This window comes from Amblyraja radiata, chromosome 22, assembly GCF_010909765.2.
Source record: "Amblyraja radiata isolate CabotCenter1 chromosome 22, sAmbRad1.1.pri, whole genome shotgun sequence".
Classification (NCBI taxonomy): Eukaryota; Metazoa; Chordata; class Chondrichthyes; order Rajiformes; family Rajidae; genus Amblyraja; species Amblyraja radiata.
In genome coordinates this window covers 10,201,503-10,227,733 of record NC_045977.1, presented here as the reverse complement: position 1 = coordinate 10,227,733, position 26,231 = coordinate 10,201,503, and the positions used below count along the sequence as shown (strand labels likewise).

At 42.3% G+C, this 26,231-nt stretch overlaps 1 protein-coding gene and 1 long non-coding RNA gene across 2 annotated transcripts in view; one reads left to right on the top strand and one right to left on the bottom strand.

The window, feature by feature from the left end:
- The first annotated feature begins 3,446 nt into the window (after nucleotides 1-3,446).
- The window catches only part of jmjd8 (jumonji domain containing 8), a 30,791-nt gene continuing 8,006 nt past the window's right edge, over nucleotides 3,447-26,231 (top strand). Inside the window, exons 1-4 of the mRNA XM_033040370.1 lie at nucleotides 3,447-3,596; nucleotides 15,142-15,231; nucleotides 22,027-22,075; nucleotides 23,857-23,953. Coding sequence (XP_032896261.1) covers nucleotides 3,505-3,596; nucleotides 15,142-15,231; nucleotides 22,027-22,075; nucleotides 23,857-23,953 — 328 coding nt within the window. The 5' untranslated portion in view covers nucleotides 3,447-3,504. The remainder of the gene's footprint in view (nucleotides 3,597-15,141; nucleotides 15,232-22,026; nucleotides 22,076-23,856; nucleotides 23,954-26,231) is intronic.
- Nucleotides 6,254-7,980, bottom strand: LOC116985566. The gene is made up of 3 exons (XR_004415301.1): nucleotides 7,970-7,980; nucleotides 7,778-7,782; nucleotides 6,254-6,536 (listed from the first exon to the last, which is right to left on the bottom strand). It is a non-coding gene; the product is annotated as an uncharacterized LOC116985566 (long non-coding RNA).

Here is a 26,231-nt window from a genome sequence, read left to right as displayed (position 1 = left end):
CTGCAGATGCTGGTTTATACCGCAGATAGACACAAAAATCTGGAGTAACTCAATGTGACAGGTAGCATCTCTGACAGGCAGCAGAGACGCTGAGTTACTCCAGTTTTTTGTGTCTATCTCGGTTTGTAGGTTAATTGGCTTGGTATAAATGTAAATTGTCCCTTGTGTGCGTAGGATACTGTTAGTTTGTGGGGATCGCTGGTCAGCGTGGAATCAGTGGGCCGAAAGGTCTGCACTGAATCTCTAAACTAAACTAAACTTGGAAGGACATAAAAAGCTGGAGTAACTCAGTGGGACTGGCAGCATCTCTGGAGAGAAGGAATGGGTAACGTTTCAGATCGAGACCCTTCTTCAGACTAGCAACTCAAGTTGGAATTACTTATCACATGCCAGCTCTTGCTGCAATCCCTCACCTCTTTATACCAGTTATCTCCTCTCCACTCTTTCAGTCCAGAGGACGGGTCTCGACCCGATATGACACATCCATTTTCCTCTACAAATAGGGTTGCCAACTGTCCCGCATTAGCCGGTACATCCCGCATATTGGGCTAAATTGGTTTGTTCCATACGGGACCGCCCTTGTCCTGTATTTGACGGCTATACTCGGGTTGAGGGGACTGTCGGGTCGGAGCGCCACGTCTGGCCCTGCTTCACCCGTCCTGACGTAGTGCAGCCCATGGAGTGCAGCAGCAGCGCTTCGCTCGCGGCCCGACAACTGTCCGACCTTCGGACCTTCGTTTACCGCCGCCACCACCACCCCTCGTTCTCATGGCCGATCATCGGTTCATGAGTTGGATTGGGTGCCGGACTTTGCGTGCGACGTTGTGTGGCCCGGGCCAAAATTCCTCAGCTGGCCCGCCGGCTGGGCTTTGTGTGCAGTTCAGCACCCAGGACAACTCATCATTCACCCAGCCATGGCCGAGTCGGTCAACGAATTGCCATCGTGAATTTGTTCCGTATTTTGACCCTTTGTCCCTTATTTGGGAGTGAGAAAGTTGGCAACCCTATCCACAAATTTTGCAGGAGTGGGGATTGGTTTTCACTCCCTATGTAATTGGCTCACGATTGCTATGCAATAATGTCAAATTTGGTTCAAAAAATAAACTTTTGAGTTTGAGGCTTGTACTGATGGAAGCGTTAACAGCCCCTTGAGATGCTAAATTGAAGCCCATTGTCCATCACATAGACGAATGTTCGTTCTAGGTTTTTTTAAGAATAAGGTGGATGCTATGGTTAAAATTTATTCCTCAGCAAAATATTTAACACAGTAATGATTATATCAATTATCCAATATTGAAGTCTTGTCACGTGTATATTGCTTGCTACATTTCCCCCACATTATAATGATGATTACATTTCTACTTTAGCTATTAAATTTCTGGGGATGCCTTGAATCCAGGATAGGTTCTATATAAATAGCGATCCTTTCTTTCCAGATGACCCAGATAGTGTAGCTGTGGTGCAGCACAATTGACTAATGCATTGACAAGGCCTTGGCTTTGTGCATACTAAAATGCTATTCCAACTTGACCTTTTGAGCAGAGGTGCCTTTCGCTTGCATGTTTGCATATTGCTCCATTTTATATATACATAATATCGTTAAATTAAATTAAACCAATTTAGAAAAAAAAAGAGTAGAATTGCTGGGGTAGGAAAATGTTTGCATTTTGATTCCACAGCATTGAGTTCAGAGGGAACTAATATCAGCACTGCCACCAAGAGGTGCCCAATGGGACTGCAGCAATTTGAAACAGTTGTGCTTTAACCAGTAATCCATTACATCCAAGTTAAAAATGCCTACCCATCAAATCAAGTTGAGTTTATTGACATAAACATAAGTACAGTGAGGTACAGGTACAATGAAAATCTTGCCTGCAACAGCATCTCAGGCACCCCATAGGCTCAGACAACATACAAAAACCTAAATGATGCATTGATTATAAACAAGTTATACAAGATATGAAAAGGAAAAGGCTGTGCAAAAATCAAGGCATAACTGCAAAAACACAATTAGAAAACAAGTCCATGGTTGTGCAAGAGGTCGTCTGTGGTATTCTGTTGCTGAGGTAGGATTAGAGTTGTGCAGGTCAGTTGAAGAATCTGATGGTTGTAAGAATGTACCTATTCCTGACGCAGGCAGTGTGGAACTTCAGGCTTCTGTGGGACTTCAGGCCTCCTGCCCACGTAGTGGCAGTGAGAAGAGGGCATGGCCCAAATGGTGAGGATCCTTGATTCTGCCTTCTTGAGGAAGCACCTCATGTGGAGGGTTTTGATGGATGGTTTTGATGGTGGGGAGAGCTGTGTCTGGGATGGACCCAGCTGAATCCACAGTCTCTGCAGCCTCTTGTGTTCTAGTGCATTGGAATTACCATGATGCAACCAGTCTGCATACCTTCTACAGTGCAACTGCAGAAGTTTGTCAGAGTACTCAGAAGATTGACACACCCAATCTCTTTAAACTTCTAAGAAAGTAGAAGCGCTGGCGCACTTTCATTGTGACTGCATCTATGTTCTGAGTTATGGACAGGTTAACTAAGATGCTAATGGCCAGGAATGTGAAGCTGCTAACTCTCTCCGATGCCGACCAACCAATGGAAACTGGCAGGTGGTCTCCCAACTTCCCCATCAGTGATACGTTTGCCCCTCCGGTAATGCGGGTTGATCTTTGGCTGTAGTAGTTGTGAATGTAAGAGGAAATAACAAAAGATGATGGAATATGCACTTTCCAGAAATGTCAGCCACATGAAAGAAATACGATTTTAAAATCTCTTTCAGGAATGCCTCATGATCAGAGAAAATATGGAGATTGTGCTGGGGGTCCCAGTTACAGTCGATTTCCACTGCAATGTTTGTATATTCAGATTTTGACTAGCTTATTGTCTGATACACTGGGATGCAACAAAATTCAAGAGAGTGCTTAACTGTCATAAGTACCAACAATGCAACAATGATATTCTTACATTCAAATACAATACACAATGATAGTATATAATAAACACAAATTCAATACATTAATAACCTCAATACTAGTGCAAAATAAACCCTGAAGTCAATTAGTGCATGAGAGTCTGGGGTAAAGGGAAATAAGACATATAGACAGTGATGTGGAGGGATGTAGAACAAATGAATTAAACATATGCAAAAAGGTAATTATGATAAAAATAGGTTATTTTTCCTTTATTACTTTTGTGCATATCTTTCATTCTGAAGAAGGGTCTCGACACAAAATGTCACCCATTCCTTTTCCCCAGAGATGCAGTCTGACTTGTTGTTACTCCAACATGTTGTGTCTTTCTTAGGTTTAAACCAGCACCTGCAGTTCCTTGCAATACATGCCTCACCTTGATTGAAGAACAGGTGTGGAACTACAATTCCCGTGGTGCATGTGTCCCTGGCAGCGCGCGGTGCAGGACGGGACGGCGGTGAAGGTCAGAAGCGGCGCTGCGGTGGCGGCTGGGAAGTGTACCCGGGGTTGCCGGGGTAACGGTGGCCGGGAGCGCGGTGATGGAGCGGCTGCTGCTGCTGCTGCTACTGCTACCTGTATTGGCGTTGCTCGGCGTCGTCTCGCCGGTGGACGTGGAGACCGACGGAGGCTGGTGAGAGCTGGGTTGGGGGCTGCTCTTCTTTTTTTCTTCCTTCCGTTTGCTCGGTACAGTTTCACGGTAGCAGCTGTGCGATGCGCAGATTTTGCTGATCTCCGGCTATTCTGCAGAGACAGCTGTGGGATGCGCAGTGTGCACACACCAAGCTCCCTTCACAAAAATGTTTGACATAAATGCTGGCAACACACACCTGGTCGGGGCAACACCTGTGGAAAAAGTTAAACGTTTCAGCTTCCACTGGGGTTTCTCTCACGACTGGTGCTGTTTGACCTGCTGAGTGTTCCCAATGTATCTTGGACCTCAATTGCATTTCTGGTATCTGCTGGTTTTCATTGACTTCGGTAAATATTGCCCATTGAATTTCAACATATGACGACGTGGCTCTTTGTATCCGCCTAGGATTGTACCAACGCCCAAAAAAGCCTTTAGGCAATAAAGGCTTGTGGTGACTGCTCGAAAGACTTCCCGTAATCCTCCCCACAATAGACCTTTTTCGAAAACCCTGCAAATTATTCTTCCTCATTGCCCTTCTGATAGTCCTCGTTAGCTTGGTTTCAGCCACTGCTACAGACATTTTGAGTTCCAGATCGTGGCCACTGCATTTAATATCAACCTGTGGGTTAAGACTACCCACGCTGTTCACGTACAAATCTTTCATATTTATTACAGATGGCAAGAGTCCCAGCATTGATCCCTGTGGAACATCACTAGTTACAGTCTTCCAATCACAAAAATAGCCATATACCATCATCAGTGATGGAAATGGGTGGGTGGGGGGTACACAGGGGGACGGCGTTCCCCTACTTTTCAGTTTCCAGTTTATGTCCAATTTCTGTACTAGAAGGGAGTCAGAGACGCATGTTTATTAGCTATCCTCATAGCTGCCAAGTAGTACGGGTTTTCCGTATTTCGTAACGGAAATGCAATACAAATACGGAAGTCGCGTTGTTAACTACGGATTTTTTTTTTAAACGACCATGGATAATCGTTACAACGAGTCATCGCTGCATCGGCCATGAGACTAAAACTTCCCCATCCCTACTATAGATGAGGCTCGCACCAGGGTCTCCTCCATACCCCGTAACACTGCTCTCTCTCCCCACTCGCAACAAGGGCAGAGTCCCCCTGGTCCTCACCTTTCACCCCACCAGCCGGCACGTAAAACAAATAGTCCTCCGTCAGTTTCGCCACCTCCAACGTGACCCCACCTCTCGCCACATCTTCCCATCTCCCCACCTGTCTGCCTTCCGCAAAGACCACTCCCTCCGCAACTCCCTTGTCAATTCTTCCCTTCCCTCCCGCTCCACCCCTTACCCGGGCACTTTCCCTTGCAACCGCAAGAGATGCTACACCTGTCGCTTTACCTCCCCCCTCGACTCCTTTCAAGGACCCAAGCAGTCGTTCAAGGTGCAACAGAGGTTCACCTGCACCTCCTCCAACCTCATCTATTGCATCCGCTGCTCTAGATGTCAGCTGATCTATATCGGTGAGACCAAGCGTAGGCTCGGCGATCGTTTCGCCGAACACTACCGCTCGGTCCGCACTAACCAACCTGACCTCCCGGTGGCTCAGCACTTCAACTCCCCCTCCCATTCCGTATCCGACCTCTCTGTCCTAGGCCTCCTCCACGGCCAGAGTGAGCAACATCGGAAATTGGAGGAACAGCACCTCATATTCCGCTTGGGGAGTCTGCATCCTGGTGGCATGAACATTGAATTCGCACAATTCTGTTAACCCTTGCTGTCTCCTCCCCTTCCTACCTCTCCCTCAGCCCTCGGGCTCCTCTTCCACCTTTTTCTTTTCTTCTCCCCGCCTCCCCCCACTTCGCTCCATAGATGCTGCTGCACCCGCTGAGTTTCTCCAGCATTTTTGTGTACCTTCGATTTTCCAGCATCTGCAGTTCCTTCTTAAACACTAAAACGATTTGTTAACTACCACTGTTAGCACTTGTTAACAGCCAGTAGTTAACATGTAGTAATACAATGTGTCATCAATGCATCGATCCACATTCCTCAGTAAATGTAACTGTGTTTTGACCAAGTATTAATGATGCCGCGTTCCTTTGAATAAAATTCACAGGAGAATTTCTTAAAACGCAGTAATTGAGGGCTCCGGACTGCGAGCACGGGCTTCTTCCTGGTGTGCAGGTAGTCATTCACCCACATTGTGTCTCTCTGTCTTTCGCTCTCTCCCTCCCTCGGCATTCCCGGAATCATTTGCCGTTTTGTGGTGATGGCTGCATCTGTGGTTCCTTCCTGTTGGGGGGGAGCCCTGGCCCGTGGCGGCTCCTGGTCTGTTCCCTCCGTGGGTGCCTCCTGGCCCGCTGAGTTCCTCCAGACCTCTGTGTTTTTTGTTTGGGTCTGGAGTTGAAAGCGGACAAGGGGGGCTGGGGTGGCTCAGCGGGACGGGCGGCGGCTTTGGGGAGAGGGTCATCTCTCTAGAGTCCCTGCCTGTCCCGCTGAGTTACTCCAGCTTTATGTCTATCTTCAATTTCAGAGTTAAATAAAAAGCACCGAGGAACTCAGCGGGCTAGGCGGCATCTGTGGAGGGAATGGATTGGGAGTTGTTTCGGGCCAGGGTTCTTCTTCAATAGGAAGGAACTGCAGATCAAAGATACAAGAGCGGGTACTAATATCTTTGCTGCAGATCAGGCATGATATTCTTCCGATTTTAATCAGAATTCCGATTTTATTGTTTTCCTATTTGCCAATTTTTTGTGCCCGATTATTTGGCGGCCAATCAACCTCTGTCTCTAAGGAGGTTTCGTCCAAACACCGACCAGCTTCCCTTAAAAGTCCCGTCCATTCAACAAATCGGTCTCCTCCCGTCCAATCAGCCGCTCTCCAAGGGCATTGTGTCCAATCACATAATGCGCTGGTCACTCGGCGGCCAATCAGACACAGTCTCTGAGGAGCGTTGTGACCAATTACCGACCTATATTTGTTATACCTATCTTTATTTGACTGAGTTACTGATACAATGTGTATGTAATCATCATACCCAGTGCATATACGCTCAAAATGGCCCTGAAATTTACCATATTCCAAAAAAATGCTCACGGAGGGGGGGGGGGGGGCTTATAGCATTTAACCCCCCCCCTCCTTCCTTCCCAACCTCAGCCTCACGGACCTTAGCGTACCCCTAGTTCCTAAAACCCATTTCCATCACTGACCATCACCCTCTGTATCTTAATGTCAAGACAATTTTGGATCCAATTTGCCCTGCAACTCATGGGCCTTCATCTTTGGACCAATGTCCCATGTAGGTCCTTGTTGAATAATGTATTCATGGCCTAGTAAACTATATCTACCACACTGCCCTCATCATACATTTTCTTACCACCTGCAAGAACTTCAAACAAATTAGACATACGGGATATGCCCTTGAAAAACCCATGCTATCTAGATTAGTTCCTGGAAAACACAAAGTGCTGGAGTAACTCAGCGGGTCAGGCAGCATCTCAAGAAAATAAGGATAGGAGAGGTTTCAGGTCAGGACCCTTCTTCAGACTGCAGAAGGGTCCTGACCTGAAACATTACCTATCCATGTTCTCCTGAGATGCTGCCTAACCCACCGAGTTACTCCAGCACTTCGTACCTTCTTTTGTAAATCAGTATCTGCAGTTCCTTGTTTCAAGATTAGTCCCTGCCTTTCCAAGTGATCATTAATCCTGACCCTTAGAATCATTTTACCAAAACTTCTCCACTGGCGTTTTAGGGTTATAGGTCTGCAATGGCTAGATATTTGCTGTCTTCCGGTCATCTGGTACCTCACTTGTGGCTAGTCAAGATTTGAAAGTTTCAGGCAGAGCAGCAGAAACATCTTCTCTGCTTTGGGATAAATCTCTTGTGGCCTTTAAGCCTGCTGAGGCATTGTACCTCCTCTTTATTTATTGAGATATGCAGTGGAATTTCAACTTCCTATTCATTGAGTTTACCAATGGCAAAGTCCGTTTCCTTTTTGAATACCAATTAAAAGTTTTAATTTAGGACCTCGCGTAATTTCTGTCTCCAGACAGATTCCCTTGTTGTCTCTTTCCTAACCTTCTCTTTCCCTGGTTATTATTTTGTCACTCATATACATAAAATTTATTTCTGGATTTATCTTTCCCTTTAAGTGTCACCCTTTGTTCTTATACTAATCATGCCTCCCCCCTTGTCTCCATTTCTTGATACCTGCTCTGTGTTTTCTTTTTTCTCTTTATCCCATCTTCTGACCCGGACATCCATATTTCCCTTTAATTATTACGCTTGGGCGGTATGGTGGTGCAGCGGTAGAGCTGCTGCCTTTCTCCAGTTTAAGACCTTTATTCATGATCTATCCCTGTCTTTTTCCATAACCACGTTGAAATAGACAGTTATGGTCACTCTCTCACCAAAATGATCCCCCACTTACGTTCCCTACACCTGACTGGCCTCATTTCCCACGATGCTGTGATTCTCCATCCCTCATTAGTCTATATAAATATTGTCAAAATGGCTTCCTGAATCCATTTTAAACTTTTCATCCCCTCAGCCTTTTTGCATTAAGACAATCCCAGTAATATTTGTGAAATTAGTCTCTCCTAGTATAATAACTCAATTTTGATCTAATCTCTCCTGTGTTTATGTATCTGTTCCTCTTTCTGCAGTTGACGGTTAGAAGATCTGTAATACCCCCCAGCAAAGTGATTGGTCCTAATTTCCACTAATGTGGCCTCATTTCAGGAGTCTTCCAGAATACCATCCCGTAGTACTGAAGTAATGCAATCTTTGACCAGTGATATAATGCTATTTCCTCATTTACATCCTCCTTTGTTTCTCCTGAAAATGTGATTTCCCGCGATATGGAGTTGTTAGTCTTGTCTGTCATTCAACCTTGTCTCAGTGATGGTAATAATGTTGTAATCCCACATGTTAATGAAAGCTTGGAGTTCATGTCAAGACTGTTTTGTTGTCATATGTCCTGAAATGGAACAATGAAATTCTTACTTGCAATAGCACCACAGACATGTGACACCATAATGAACAACAAAATAAGTTACATTTATAAAAACAAACGAACAATATAGTACAAAGACAAGCCTCAAGTCCATAGTACAATGAAGGTAGATCGGAGATTAGTTTACATTCATGGTGTTCAATAGCCTGATGGCTGTTGGAAAGAAGCTGCTCCTGAACTTGGACATTACAGTTTTCAGGATCCTTTACCTTCTTTCTGATGACAGTGAAATGAGAACATAGTCAGGGTGATGTGAGTCCTTGATGGTACTGGCTGCCTTTGAGGCAGCACCTCCAATAGATCCTTTTGATGGTGTGGAGGGAAGCACCCGCACTGGCAGTGTTCACCACGTTTTGTAATCGTCTACATTCCTGGGCATTCGAGTTGCTGAACCAGGCTGTGATGCAACCATCAATATGCTCTCCTCTGTTCACCTGTACAGTTGAAGAGAGTATTTGTTGATGTACTGAATCTCCTCAATCTTCTAAGGAAGTAGAGGCATTGATGGGGTTTTTTATGATTGCATAAAAATGTCGAGTTTAACTTTGTATTTCTCTCATGACCATTAACTCTGCCCCCCATCCTGCTTACTGGATATACTAACTTTTTCTCCTCTAAATTTTTGTCTCTTGGTTTTTTTTTTTTAAACAGTCTGTTAAAGGGAACAGTTTTTCTATTTTGCTTATCGAAACTCATCTTATTTTTTTTGTGCCTATATTAATTCTATGAACCTACTTTGCACTCAATGACTAAACCCAGCTTCCTCTAAGAGAACCTAACAACTAAAATTCCTTACTTTTGGGAAGGTCCAAAAATATTTGGTACAATCAGTCCAATGGTCTGAGGGAATTGACAGGACCTCAATGTCTTGAGTGAAAGGAGGCATCTCTGGACACACAGCTTTCAAACTTAAGAGATAAGTACACGAGTGGTGAAGTCGATCCTTTAGACTTTGTCACCTTTCACATAGATCATATTTGATCTGATCCTGGCCTCAACTCCACTTCCTTCCTTATTTCCCCATAAGCTCAACTTCCCCCCCCCCCCTAGAACAAAATTCCTCTGTCCAAAAAATATTCAATGTTTCCACCTCCATAGCTCTTGAAGGTGGAGAATTCCAAAGATTTACAGTTCTTAAAGATAATAAATTCATCCCTATCTTATATAGACAATCCCTTATTCTGAAGCAATGTCCCTTGTTCTAGATTTTCCCGCAGGGAACACCCTCTCAGGATCATGCAATGTTACAATCTCAGAAGGAGTTAATTCCCATGCTGGCCTTGAGGTTTCAATGATTAGAACAAGTTGTTTTACTGCCAAGAAGTTACTTTTGAGTTCACATCATTTAGTCTTGTCATTCCTTGCAATATAATTCTTTAACAATGTATTTTTTATACGTATACCAATAATATCTACTCAAATAATCAGAAAACCTGCAGACGTTGGAAGTCTGAAATAAAACCAAGATTACTGGAAGTGCCCAGCAAGTCAAGAAGCATCTATTGAAAAAGAAACACAGTTAATGTTTCAGGTTGACCATCTATTCATAAGCTGACCACTGCCATTCTTAACCCCTCTCCTCCCTCTTATTAACATACTGCTTATCTAATGTCCTGTATTGTGATGAGTGGATTTGGATAGCACGTTAAATATGGGTAGGAATTAATTTCTCTAATCAAAAACCTGAGTACAAAAATCTAGACAAACACTCCCAATTGGCTAAAAAAGTATGGTGCAATGCCAGCAGTGTGCTGTCTTTTGAAAACACGTCGTTACTTTTCAGATGTACAAAAATAGCAAATTATGATGTTATCCTGGTCAATATTCATATCATAAAATCCAGATTATTTTGCAGTTTGTAGGAGCTTGATGCTTGCAGATTGGCTGTCGCATCTGCATTTCAGATGGAATCCTACAATGTCAGAGATCCCCGCATTTTGGAAAACTGAATAAATTGAGGGCCTATTCATTCTCATGTAGGTGTAAATTATCTCAAGGGGCAATTTTGATTTTGTGCAGAGAATTAGTCCTGGATTCCTAACCAATATTATCCTTAAATAAACTCACTAAAAACTGGGAGTTTGCTGTTTACGTGGGTCTGCTGTATTTGAACTGTTTCTGCATTTCAGAAATGTTTCATGGGCTGTAAAACATTTTGGGACATTCTGAAAGGCACAACGACCTTGCAATTTTTCTTCTAATGAAAGAAAAAATAACACTGCAATTATTTTAAGTTGCCATAATTCCAGTCTCTGGTAACTGACTCCATCTACTGATGATGTACTCCACTCACCACCCTGAGCTGAACTACTAACTCCAAAATCTTCGCATTACTAAAGACCACACCGAAATTGTGGGATGAATTCCAAACATATGCGAGACGTTGTAGACAATTTACAAAGTGAAGAAAGTAATATTTACTTGCTATTATGGTAATAATTTTCAAAAGTCATTGAAGAGAGAGGCCACAGTTCTGCAATATCACTATTTACGTAGGGTAATACTCATCATTAAGACGTACCTTTATAACTCTATCCCTGCCGCGCACACCAGCCGCTGAACCACTTATCCATCCCTTTCTAACTTTAAGTATTCCTTGCTTTCCCTCTCTCCATCCCATTCTCCGACCAGTCTGACTGTCCCTAAAATTTGATCTGTTTGCTTTGTTGTTACCGTCTCCTAGCTAACAATGATTTATTCCACATTTTCCTTGATCTCCACGCCCTTTGATGTCTCGTTCTCCCACCTTACACTTCCATATCTCTGTACCTCCCCCTCCCCTGACTCTGTCTGAAGAAGGTTCTCGACCCAAAACGCCACCCATTCCTTCTCTCCTGAGATGCTGCCTGTCCCGCTGAGTTACTCCAGCATTTTGTGTCTATCTCAGTTTAAACCGCATCTGCAGTTCCTTCCTACACCTTTGTCTTTAGATTCCACTATTCATTGCTCTCATTGTAGATCTCCAGTCTTCCAGGTTCTGAAATGCTTGAGGTTAACGAAAATTCTGCCACCTTTGTTTTAACTTGATCAAAATCTAATTGATCCCTTTGTTAAATATTGTTGTGGCAATGTTTCAAATTGTTTCCTTGCTTTCAGGTGGTAACACACCTGTGAAGACCTTTATGATGTTTTGATATGTTAAGTGTAAGTTGTTTTACCAGATTAGGATGAAAGCAGTCAGGACAAAGAATTTAAAATATTGAAGTTTGGGTGTGAGCGCAGTAGTGTAAGAGCTGTTCAGCCAAGCTTGATGTTAACAGATTAAAATGTCACATCAGTAGACCAAAATGAGTGAACTTCATTCTAATAAATTTAATTATTATTAGGAGCAGACACTGTTATTGCGAGTTTTGACAAAAAGCCTTCTATCTGAAACATTAACACCATGTCTCTTTCCATGGTGCTGCACCAACTGCTGAGTATTATCCAGTATTTTCTGTTTTCATATCAGATTTCCAGCACTTGCAGTTATTTTGAAGGAAAGGTTCCAGTTAATTGACACACGTTCCCACAAATAACAAATGATAATGCCTATTCTTAGTCATATTCAATGTGGAATAAATATCGGTGAGAATGCTAGGGGAAAACGTTCTGCCCTTTGAAATAACGTCAAGGGATCTTATACAATTACGTAAGAGAGCAAACAGAAACTTGCCACACCTTCGGGAACAAAATGTTTTGACTCCTTCCTGAACTATTAATGTGAAATTTTACACAGTAGCAATGAGTCATCATCTACAAATGTGGACCAGTTCTCTGGCAGATTGTTACATAAACAGCTTGTATATCTTCTCTGTGGCACTTGGGAAACTCGACTGATTATAGGGAAATAGTTTATCACCTGAGCTGAGTAACCTATGCACATGCACTACTGTTAAATAATAGAACTATATGCAATATATTGCATATCCATGTCAATAGCTTTAAAAATATATAAAATTTGGGAGTTGGCAGCGGGTCAAAATGGCCCAGATTGGAATTTTAAGGTTTTGGTCTCAAACAATAAACACTCACGATTTGAAATTCTTTAGACTTAGAGATACAGTGGGGTGGAAGATTGCAACCTTTACGTGGTCTGTCCTGTTTCAACGAATGCAATCAACCTGGCGTGCACAATCAAATAAGATCAAATAGAACAAGTTGTCCTACAACTTTAGCCTGTGCACCCCATACGCAAGAAGAAGAAGAGATACAGCATGAAAACAAGCCCTTCATCCCACTGAGTCCACGCCAACCAGCAATCGCCCCGTACACTAGCACTTTACAATTTCACCTAAGCCAATTAACCTACAAACCTGTACATCTTTGGAATGTAGAAGGAAACCAGAGCACCCAGAGAAAATCCACGTCATCACAAGGAGAACGTAGAAGCTCCATATACATAGCACCTGTAGTCAGGATCGAACCCAGGTCTCTGGCATTGTAAGGCAGCAACTCTATCGCTACGCCACTGTGCCGCCCCTTGTAGATCTTGCATATTAAAGGACAGTAATACCATGTAGAATTACATTCATATTCCAAGATCAACCAGAAATGCTTCACTTATCAAACCATGGTTCTTTGATAGACGAACCCAGATGACATTGTAGACATTTCACCCAGAGGGTTGTAAATCTGTGGAATTCTCTGCCACAGAAAGCAGTGGAGGCTAATTCACTGGATGTTGTCAAGAGAGAGTTAGATTTAGCTCTTAGGGCTCACAGAATCAAGGGATATGGGGAAAAAGCAGAAACTGGGCACTGACTTTGGATGTACAGCTATGATCATATTGAATGGCGATGCTGGCTCAAAGGGCAGAATGGCCTAATCCTGCACCTATTTTCTGTCATGTGGGTATGTGTTACTGATTTAACCCACTACCTGCTCCCTCGACCCTCTCCCCACTCCCCTGCTGAAGTCCTGCCTCCCCGTTCTCTGCCCCTACCTCATTAATCTCTTCAACTACTCATTGTCCCAAGGAATTGTCCCCTCTGCTTTCAAAACTGCTGCTGTCACACCAATCTTAAAGAAACCTGGTCTTGATCCCTCCTCTCTCATTAACTATCGCCCAATCTCAAACCTCCCCTTTCTTTCAAAAACCCTGGAGCGTATCGTTACGTCACAACTTCATTCCCGCCTCCTTGCGTTTAACCTATTTGAACCCCTCCAATCTGGATTTCGCCCCCTCCATAGCACAGAAACTGCTCTCCTCAAAGTCCTCAACGACCTCCTCACCTCTGCTGACACTGGTTCCCTCAACATCCTCATCCTCCTCGACCTGAGCGCATTGCTCGATACAGTGAACCATAACATCCTGCTTACCAGACTTAAAGACCTCGGCATTGAAGGCTCTGCACTCAGCTGGCTCCGTTCCTACCTTTCCAACAGATCCCACTTCATCTCTCTCCATAACCACACCTCTGCTACAGCCACTGTCACTCAAGGCGTTCCCCAAGGCTCTGTTCTCGGTCCCCTCCTCTTCATCATCTACATCCTCCCCCTTGGTCATATACTCCGTCACTTCAAACTGGACTTCCATTGCTATGCTGATGACACCCAGATCTATCTCAGCACCAAGTCCCCCCACCACCCCCCTCTCTCCCATATCAACTCCTGCCTGTCAGCCATCAAATCTTGGATGCAACTCAACTTCCTTAAATTAAACAGTAACAAAACAGAATTTCTCCTCATTGGCTCCAAATCAGCACTTACCAAAATTAACAACCCCACTCTCACTATTGACGGCACCACTGTCTCCCCATCTCCTCGGGCCCGCAACCTTGGCGTGATCTTTGACTCAACCCTCTCCCTTGAGCCTCACATCCGCCATGTTGTCAAAACATCATTTTTTCACCTCCGCAACATTGCCAAAATCAGACCCTCTCTCACACCCCCCGCTGCTGAAAGACTCATCCATGCCTTCGTCTCCTCCCGACTGGACTATTGTAACTCTCTTCTCTTTGGCATTAATTCCAGCAACATCAACCGACTCCAACTGGTCCAGAATGCAGCCGCCCGACTCATTACCCACACCAAATCCTGGCACCACATCACCGCAGTCCTCAAAGAACTTCACTGGCTTCCCATTTCCCACCGGATCATCTACAAAATCCTGGTCCTCACCTACTAAGCCCTCAACCACTTGGCCCCCCCTTATCTCACTGACCTCCTCTCCCCCTACCAACCCTCACGGTCCCTCACATCCATTTCAGCCGGTCTCCTCTCCATTCTGAAATCCAACCTCTGCACTTTTGGAGACAGAGCCTTCTCCAGGGCAGCTCCCAGGCTCTGGAACTCCCTCCCACAATTGATCCGAACTTCTGAGTCCCTCACCATCTTCCAGTCCCGCCTCAAGACCCATCTCTTCACCTCTGTATACCCTTAGTCCCATGTCCCCCTCCCCTTTGCATCTCTGTCTTACTGCTCTATTTTGTTTTGTTCTTGACTCACCATCTAAAGCGACTTTGAGTCCTTGAAAAGCGCTATACAAATAAAATGTATTATAATTATTGTTTTGAATATTTTAATCTCAATTACTAATTGAAATATTCAGTAACAATTTTGCACCTCATTTTTGCAGGCATACAGATCACTCCATGCAACTGGTTGATAAAGGATCATGCAATGTGGAAGTGAGAGACTCTTTGACTTATTCCGAATTTATTCACTGGTATGTTTTTATAATCAAAGCAGCACTATTTGCTACCTTCTATCTTGGAGTAAGAATTGGATTACATCAGAGCCCTGTGATTCTGAGCTTGCTTATTGCCAGATCTCAGAGTACCTCAATCTTATCAATTTAGATCTTGATGAAAGCATGGAATATATTACGTACACCAGGTGGCCTAGTGTGTTAGACATGGGAGACTCGAATACTTTATAATTTATTAGAATTTTTATCTTGTTTGAAAACATAGAAGGTGGTTGTCTTGGCAAAATCCCATTAAAACCTATGGTGATAACATTTTCTGAATTTAAGTAATTCTTTGTGCTACTGTCGCCTGGGCTTAAAATTAATGGTACTAATCACATGGCGGTAAGATTTGTGAAGACATTTTTGAGGAAATTTTTTTTAATTCCGCAGGGTTTGGAATCTTTGTGAAGCTTGTTGCAGGCCATAAACTCATTTTTGTCTATAGACAATAGACAATAGGTGCAGGAGTAGGCCATTCGGCCCTTCGAGCCAGCAATGCCATTCAATGTGATCATGGCTGATCATCTCCAATCAGTACCCCGATCCTGCCTTCTCCCCATATCCTCTGACTCCACTATCTTTAAGAGCCCTATCTAGCTCTCTCTTGAAAGCATCCAGAGAACCTGCCTCCACCGTCCTCTGAGGCAGAGAATTCCACACTCACCACTCTCTGTGAGAAAAAGTGTTTCCTCGTCTCCGTTCTAAATGGCTTACTCCTTATTCTTAAACTGTGGCCGCTGGTTCTGGACTCCCCCAACATCGGGAACATGCTTCCTGCCTCTAGCGTGTCCAAACCCTTAACAATCTTATATGTTTCAATGAGATAGCCTCTCATCCTTCTAAACTCCAGAGTGTACAAGCCCAGCTGCTCCATTCCCTGAACATATGACAGTCCCACCATCCCGGGAATTAACCTTGTAAACCTACGCTGCACTCCCTCAATAGCAAGAATGTCCTTCCTCAAATTAAGGGACCAAAACTGCACACAATACTCCAGGTGTGGTCTCACTAGGGCTCTGTACAACTGCAGAAGGACCTCTTTGCTCATATATTCGATTCCTCTTGTTATAAAGGCCAACATGCCATTCGCTTTCTTCACTGCCTGCTGTACCTGCATGCCTACTTTCATAGACTGATGTACAAGGACCCACAGATCCCGTTGTACTTCCCCTTTTCCAAACTTGACGCCATTTAGATAGTAATCTGCCTTCCTGTTTTTTGCTACCAAAGTGGATAACCTCACATTTATCCGCATTAAACTTCATCTGCCATGCATCTGCCCATTCCCCCAACCTGTCCAAGTCACCCTGCATTCTCATAGCATCCTCCTCACAGTTCACACTGCCACCCAGCTTTGTGTCATCTGCAAATTTGCTAATGTTACTTTGAATCCCTTCATCCAAATCATTGATGTATATTGTAAATAGCTGCGGTCCCAGCACCGAACCTTGCAGTACCCCACTAGTCACTGCTTGCCATTCTGAAAGAGACCCGTTAATCCTTACTCTTTGTTTCCTGTCTGCCAACCACTTCTCTATCCATATCAACACTCTACCCCCAATACCATGTGCCCTAATTTTGCTCACTAATCGCCTATGTGGGACTTTATCAAATGCTTTCTGAAAGTCCTGGTACACTACATCCACTGGCTTTCCCTTGTCCATTTTCCTAGTTACATCTTCAAAAAATTCCAGAAGATTAGTCAAGCACGATTTCCCCTTCATGATTTCCAATCCATGCCCACTTGGAGCGATCCTGTTACTTCTATCCAAATGTTCGGCTATCTCATCTTTTCTAATTGACTCCAGCATCTTCCCCACCACGGATGTCAGGCTAACTGGTCTATAATTCCCTGTTTTCTCTCTCCCGCCTTTCTTAAAAAGTGGGATAACATTAGCTACCCTCCAATCCACAGGAACTGATCCTGAGTCTATAGAACATTGGAAAATTATCACCAATGCATCCACGATGTCTAGAGCCATTTCCTTAAGTACCCTGGGCTGCAGACCATCAGGCCCTGGGGATTTATCAGCCCTCAGTCTCATCAGTCTATCCAACACCATTTCCTGCCCAATGTGGACTTCCTTCAGATCTTCTGTCACCCCAGATCCTCTGGCCACTACTATATCGGGAAGATTGTTTGTGTCCTCCTTAGTGAAGACAGATCCAAAGTACCTGTTCAACTCATCTGCCATTTCCTTGTTCCCCATAATAAATTCACCTTTTTCGGTTTTCAAGGGTCCAACTTTGGTCTTAACTAATTGTTTCCTCTTCACATACCTAAAGAAGCTTTTACTATCCTGCTTTATATTCTTGGCTAGCTTACCTTCGTACCTCATCTTTTCTCCCCGTATTGTATTTTTAGTTATCTTCTGTTGTTCTTTAAACATTACCCAATCCTCTTGCTTCCCGCTCATCTTTGCTACGTTGTACTTCTTCACTTTAATTTTTATACTGTCCCTGACGTCCCTTGTCAGCCATGGTCGTCCCTTTCTCCCCTTGGAATCTTTCTTCCTCCTAGGAATGTACTGATCCTGCACCTTCTGTATTATTCCTAGAAACACCTGCCATTTTTGTTCCACTGTCATCCCTGCTAGTGTATCTTTCCAGTCAACTTTGGCCAGCTCCTCCCTCATGGCCCCATAGTCCCCTTTATTCAACAGTAACACTGTGGTGTCAGTAACACTGACACCTCCGATCTACCATGTTATGGTCACTGCCTCCTAATGGCTCATTAACCTCGAGGTTCTTTATTAAATCCGGTTCATTACATAACACTAAATCCAGAATTGCTTTCTCCCTGGTAGGCTCCAATACGAGCTGTTCAAATAATCCATCACAAAGGCACTCTACAAAGTCCCTTTCTTGGGGTCCAGTACCAACCTGATTTTACTAGTCTACCTGCATGTTGAAATCTCCCATAACAACCACAGCATTACTTTTACTACATGCCAATTTTAACTCCTGATTCAACTTGCACCCTATGTCCAGGCTACTGTTTGGGGGTCTGTAGATTAGTCCCATTAGGGTCTTTTTACCCTTACAATTCCTTAGTTCTATCCATACTGACTCCACATCTCCTGTTTCAATGTCACCCCTTGCAAGGGACTGAATTTCATTCCTCACCAACAGGGCAATCCCACCCCCTCTGCCTGCCTGTCTGTCTTTTTGATATGAGGTATATTCAGTTCCCAGCCCTGGCCCTCTTGCAGCAATGTCTCAGTAATTCCCACAACATCATACTTGCCAGTTTCTAACTGAGCCTCAAGCTCGTCCACTTTATTCCTTATACTTCGCGCATTCATATACAGCACTTTCACCTCCGTATTCACTTTACCCCTCGCACCGCTCGCAATTGGCCCTGACCTTACTCTGTTGTCCATTCTCAAGCTTGCCTTCCGTTTAATTATTGGGATTCCACGTAAGCAATTACAGGCCAAACATTTCCCTTGATCAGAGTGGGCAACTTCCAAAGTAGCCTGAATATTAATGAAATGAATTCACATCCTCACAGATCCATGCAAAACCCTCGTCATTGATTATTATCCTTATGCCAATTATTAACCAGGAAACCAGGATTGTTTGGGTAGGGTAGATTGGGAAATTATATTATCGGATAGAAGAGTGAACAAACAATGAAAAGTAATCTGCAACAAGATTTGCAGAAAATATTAATATCTTTAAGACAAAATTGGTCCAATCGTAGATTACCGGATAAAGTAAAAATTGCTTTAAATCTATGGAAATGTGCATAAAATGGCTGGAAGAAACAGTGGGAGTTGTTAATAGGCATCTAAATAGGAGAAATGGCGTAGAGCACGTCATAAGTAGGGACATTAGAGTTGCGTATAACACTTCTTTAATGCTTTTCCTTACATTAAATCTAAGGATAGGTGCTCAAAATGACTGGAAGAAATTGAGCCTGAGGATTATTGCTGTTTTGTAATTCAACAAAGGACGATCAAGAACGGGGAGACAAGAATATGAAAGTAGATTGGCAGGAAACATAAAACAAAATTGTAGAAGTTCCTATGGCTACGTAAAAGAAAAAGACTACAGTTAGGGCAAATAATAATAATAATAATAATAATAGCTTTATTTATATAGCACATTTTAAGTCAATTTGCATTGACACCAAAGTGTCAAATATGAATAAAGATCGAGAATGCAGAACTTATAATTGCAGAGAAGTTACATAAATATGTTTCATGGGAGAAGACACAAAATACTTCCCGTAAATACTGGAGAACGGTCCAGTGCAAGCGAAGGAGTAGTAATGAAGAAATACTACTATAAATGTCAATGAGGCTGAAAACTGATAAATTACAATGATCTTTTGAAAGGAGTAGCTTTGGATGAAGCGAATGCTCAGGATTTCATCTTCTAAAACTCTATAGATTCTGGTTCCTGCAGATTGGAGGGTGGCAAACATGAGCCCACCATTTACGAAAGGAGGGAGTGCGATGGGGAGGGCGGGGGTGTGTGTGTTTATAGTTACCTAAAATTGGAGAAATCAATGTTCATATCGTTGAGTTGCAAGCTACCCAAGCAGAATATGAGTTGCTGATTCTCCTGTTTGCCCGTAGCCTCTCTCTGACACTCGAGGACGCCCACGTCAGTATTGGAATGAAAAGAGAAGTTAAAATGATTAGCAACTGGGAGATCCAGACGGCCTTGGCAGACTGAGCGCAAACATTCGGCAAAGACCACGCTTGGTCTCACCATGCATGTCATCGTGTGGCAAATACATAAGACATTTCTGAGTGTAGCCAAATTAGTGAGATATTCGCCACATATTGACAGATCTTTATGCTGAAACAATGTTATGTCTGACAACTAATGCAGTTTATTTCATTTTTGTTTGAGATGCACGAAATGAAGATTATATCTATAGTGCCTCAAGATGGATGGAGGCACTGCAATGGTCTTATTCTGGTTGGAAGGTTGTGAGGAGCAGGGTACCATGGCAATCATTGTTTTGACCCCATTTATTTAGAAACTATGCCAATAATTTGACTGAAGGGACAAGGTACAACTTTCCAAGTTTGTTGGTGACCCAAAACCAGATCAGAACGAGTGTAGTGATGAGAAAGCAAAGAGATTTCAAGCGGATATGGAAAAGCTAAATAAATGGGCACCAACGTCGCAGATGATGTACAATGTGGAAATATGTGTGGTTATGAACTTTGGTAAGGGAAACCGAATTGCTGATTTTCTTTGAATGATGAAAGATTGATGTTCAGTGGGACCTGTGTGTCCTTGTACTCAAGGCACTAAAAACAAATACTTGGGTGCAGCAGGCAAATAGGAAGACAAATGATTAGTTTGTCTTTATTTCTAGAGGATTTGAATATAATAATAAAAATTGCATATTCAAATTATATAGGGCCATGGTGAGACTATACTTGAAGTATTGTGTACAGGATAGGTCTCCTTACTTAAATGTTTATGCAACAAAGATTCAATGCATTAGTTTCTGGGATGGCAGGTTTGATGCATGAAGAGATTGAATAGACCAGAATGAGAGAGGATCTCACTGAAACATACAAAATTCCTTGAGGGCTCCAAAGGATGGAAGCAGAGATGTGTCCAGTGGAAGGATGTCTAGAACCAGATGACAGTTACAAAGTAAAGGCTCAGCCATTCCAGGATTGAAATAAGAAAGTGTAGGAAGGAACTGCAGTTGCTGGTTTAAACCGAAGATAGATACAAAAAGCTGGAGTATCTCAGCGGGCTAGGCAGCCTCTCCGTCGAAAAGGAATAGGTGACGTTTTGGGTTGAGACCCTTCACACTCTGTGGTAGTGAGTCTGGGTTACAAGGTGGTTGTAGAGCAGGAGGAATGTCTTTACCAAAGAATCATGAATCATTGAAGTTCTCCACCTCAGAAAGCTGGAAGCTCAGTCTTTGATTTCTGAGAAGGCTATTTTTTTTTTTAGATATCAAAGACATTTGAGGATGTTGGGATACGTCAGGACAATGGCATTGAGACAAAGGATTAGCATCAACATTAACTGCGCAGCAGGACAGAGCGAGAAAATGACCCACTTGTGCTCCCATGGTATATATTTTTAAGCGATAACCTTTCCTTTAAATTACCCAATGAGCTACCTGACATTAAAGTCAGTACAAATAATAATCAGGAATTAAGGTACTAGTTTAAACAAGATACTTTGAAATTGAAAACATGGGAAATATACTATTTACAGGATCAATATATCAGTCATCAATCAGGTTACTTTTAATGTGGAGTGGTACGGCTCAATTTGTTCACCAGAAAACCTTGCCTTAAATGTAGATACAATATAAATAAAACCAAAGATAGATGAGAGGATGTAACAACCTAAATGATAACACTTCTTGCCAATATCACCATTGCAGCAAATGTTTGCTCAGGGAATAACATGTAATATAACTAAAGCCTGGACCAAAAGCCTGGACCAAATTTGAGCTTGATAAAATCAGTTTTATATATGAAATGAATGAAAGAGTGAGGGGGGGATCCTTGGAACAAATCATTTCTTGTCATGAATTTTGTAACCTACATATTTGAAAATGATTGCTCATGCTACTGCCCGCCACCTCATTGATCAGTAAATCCTAAGTGCAAGAACAAGCTTAGTGAGCAGCAGCAATGTAAATTAATGAGTATAGATCGAACCTTCAGATATCCATTCCATCTCTTACACATAGCAGCTAAAGAATGCAAAATGTTTATATGATCCCATTCTAAAGGAAAACAAGTAAAAATGTAATATGTCATTGTCTCTCAGGTACGCATATACAAAGCCAGTGATTATTCGAGGACTCACCCAGAATGAGGTAAGAATCTGTCGATGTGCTATTTTCTGACCCAACAAGGCTAAGTGAGAAGCAATTTGGCTGCAATTTGAACTATTCTATTACATTTCATGTTTTACATATCCTTGCGTGTTCATGGAAAATTAGTGATCGAGTTGAGGAAGGGTTTTTTTCTTCCAGAGATTTTATTTACTATTTGCCTTAAATCTTTGCCCTCACATTACGGATCCACCTCCCACTGCATACAGATATTCTTTATGTACTCCATCGGAACTATTCATGATATTGACACTTAGCAAACCTCGCCAGGTTGTAGGGAGAAAACCCACCTTTACCAGTCCCATTGTTTAGAAATTAAATTCCAGTCCTTCTCAAAGGACTTAACATAATTCCTGCAGTGTGCTGCCCAGAATTCGATGCAGTCCTGACCTGAGGCCCAACCTACTGCTGCTGGCACTGAGCCTAGTTTATGATAGGAAATACCCTCGTTAACAAATTGTTATCTCTTCTTTGAATACTGTTCTTACAATTTTTAGGGTTTTTTTTTTTTTAACCAAAAGCAGTCAAGCTACATTTTTCCCTCTTATGATGGTGATACTCTCAGTTTATCAGTTTCTTAGCAATTACAAAATCGAAATAGAAAAATTGTGCTCCTTGCTTAAATGATATATAACCCATATGGCTTCATATTAGTGTGGTCACCATATGTTGATTTAGTGCATTAAATCATTATATGTTACCTTGTCTGCTAAATTGGTGATTTAAAATTCACTAATGGGCTGACTACCAGTTTTGATGAAGGGTCTGACCTAAAACGATGACTGTTTCTGCCCCCATTGATCATGCTTGACCTGTTAGTTGCTTCCAATGTTGGCTATTTTTGAACCACAACTAAACCATTTTACCAAACTTTTTCTCCCTTCCTGGAACTGAGAAATTGCAATTGTACTGGGTGGATCTAAGAACTCTGAAATTTCAAAACAATACTTCATATACTACAAATTATTTTCTAAGTACAATCATAGTTCTGTATGTGAACATTATAACCATTCAGTGTGCCGCACAGGGTCCTTGTCAATGAAATCAATGGCAAGTCATTCTGCTCTCTCTGAAAAAGGGTCCCAACCCGAAAGGTTGTCTATCCGTGTTCTCCAGAGATGCTGTCTGACCCACTGAGTTACTCCATCATCCTGTGACTATTCTGCACTCTCTGCTGTTGTTTTCAGGTCAAACATTGGCTGAGATATCTATTGGGTTCTTGAATGTCCTCTCAAACTTCTGAAATCTACAGAAGCATTTCTTTATATCATCCACGAAGTCCCGTGAAACTGACCTCTAAAACAGTGATGATTATTATTTATTTCTTGTCTTCAAGAAAATTACACACTTTGCTAGAGTTCATTAAAGGTGCAAATGAGAAGCAGGTTAACATACCACCCATCTGCCAACTCTTGCTCTGCTAACAAAGCACATGTAATTGCATATACTATTGTCATCTGATTGTGCACATCAGGACATATCCGTTATCAGGGCTATAATTTCATCCCATGTACAATTTTTAACCTCAAACAGCAGTCACATGATTCACGATACAATCAGTGTTCACTTAAAAAAAGGCCTATTATTCCTTCCCAAACCAATCTATTGTTCCACATGTCATGTGATGCTGCGAATTTAGGAATGGCATTACTAAACCAACAGCAGCCATTAATGATACACACAGCACATGGATAAAGTGAATTGACACAACCTTTCTGAATGCTAAACTCTGGCTAAGCATTTTGTGCGATTCTATTTTGTAGCAATTCAGGGCTCTCTGCTCGAAGCAAAGACTTCTGCAGGAGTTTGGAAATCGGTTGGTGAGACTGAGCACAGCAAACACTTACTCCTATCATAAAGGTACTTATACTTTTAGTAAACACATCCCCTACTGTCTAATAGGGCAAATAAAATTCTAACCTTCGGCCTTTTCTGGTGAATTGGTTGTTTGTTTTTGTCTCCCATTTTCTTTAACATCTGGAAAGATGATCATATTGTGTCTATAAATATCCTCCCTGCTGTAATCCTATAGTCCAATCCTATAGTACTGCTTTTTGCCCTGCCTCTTATTAATCTAAATTTCCTTTGAAAAATGCAATGATCTCTTTATAAAATTAAAATATTGCTAATTTATATGACTATTTTCCATCATTTTTGCAGTAATTATGTGATTTTAATCCTGTTCATTTGCATCTTTCAGCCTTTTGTGTATACTCTCATTCCTTACTTTTTCTTCCAGAAGAATATTAAAATACATGACCTTTTACTTTTACCTTAATACTAACAGTAAATTTTGAGTTGAGCTCCTTCTGCTTGGGGATAAATTGTATACATCCACACAATGACTTAACATCAATACCGATCATAGTTTACTGATCTATAAATGTTCTCTCTTTGGTCAGACTATTCATAGATTGTCCATATTAAGTATTTTTCTACTTCTCCCCTTCCCTGTCAATTGCATTCTTCAGTTCCCGATACAACCGAGCTGTTCACAGTATACAGCCAGACCTCTGGATGATTGGAAACATATTGATTGGCAGGAGGCTCTGACATTTTCACAGGCACAGCCAGTATTATAAGACCCCTATTAACAAGTGTTCTGTCAACTTATTGGAAACCTTTCCAAGTACAAAACATCACTGCTAGTGCAAATTGTCTGCTGTCTGCATGGATTTATTCACCTACTCTGCCTCCTATCTGTGCCTGCCACTATAACACACAGGGCTACTGGGATTTCATAAAATGTGTGCCAGTTACAGGTTAATTAAGTAACCACTATAAATTAAATGTGAATTATTATATGGTACCTGATAAGTTGTAATTTATAAACCTCTAAACTGGGAATAAGAACATGGGATGAGGCAAAGTCTTTTTTTAGCTCACACCAGTAGACCAAATGAGCTGCCGCACTATAAATCTTTGAACATCGATTGATCCATGCTATATGGAAAATTTGCAACAGATGGAAGCCATTTTATGCCGATCGGATAAAAGCTATCTCGTCTATTCCCACCCTCCAACTCTCCCCTGCCCCACTTCACCCTTTTACCAATACTCTGTCGGATATGGCTCGACAAATGAACATACAGGTACTTTTCAAATCTGATGAAGCTTTCTATGCCTTCATTGTTCCAAATCGTACCACACACTGGATGAAAAAGCTATTTATCTTCTCTCTAACCCTTCTGACATGTACTTTAAATGTACACGCCTAATGTTTGACTATTCAGCTTGCAAAAGTACATCCTTCCTATTTACTTTATCTAAGCCGATTATAGATTTATACACCACAATTAACTTTACAAACATCTTCCATTCCATAGAAAACACCTTATCTGAGCCATTCTTTCCTCATATCCAAATTGTTCTAGTCGTTGCAATGTTGTTGTGAGCTCCTCTAGCTTCTCACTGGTCATATCATATATTACTGCATTATGATGACCACAGTAGGCAGTACCTTTCTGTCCAGCTGATCAAACCATTTGTGTCTTCTAACAGACCACAGACGTCCTCCTCCTTCTCAATAGCACAATCAATGTTTGTATCATCTGTAAACCTCTTTATCTCACTGCCAATCCTATCCATTTGTTTCATTAATAGCAAATATATCATGCCTTCAGTTCACCTGTCTTGTTCACTAATGTCATTGCATCAAGCTGAGCCTGACACTTTTTTTCGGCTATTTTCCAACCTCTTTGGCTTCCAAACTGTTACTAAATTTTTGTCCTCCATTTCCAGTACTGCCTCTCTCCCTTTCGACTCTGAATTTGGCTTCCCATCTCCATAAGAACTGAGTCTGGGCCTTTGCCGGGTGCTCCCCATCCGATCTACACAGATCTCATCTTCCCCACAATTAATTCCAATGCCTCAAACATCTAAAACCCTCTCCTGTGTACTCTCCTCATCACTGCATTCATCTTCACCATCTTCTTATTTCAGGCACTGGGAATAACTTGTAAATTGTTATCTTTGAACTCTTAATCACTTTCCTATCTCCTTAAAATCCATCATCACCTCATCCCTGTATCTAAATACATTGCTGGTACCAATACACAGCATGGATTCTGGTGGTTTACCCTCTACTCTTTAGAATGCACGGCAGCTGCTTGGTGATATCAGCTACCCAGACATTGGG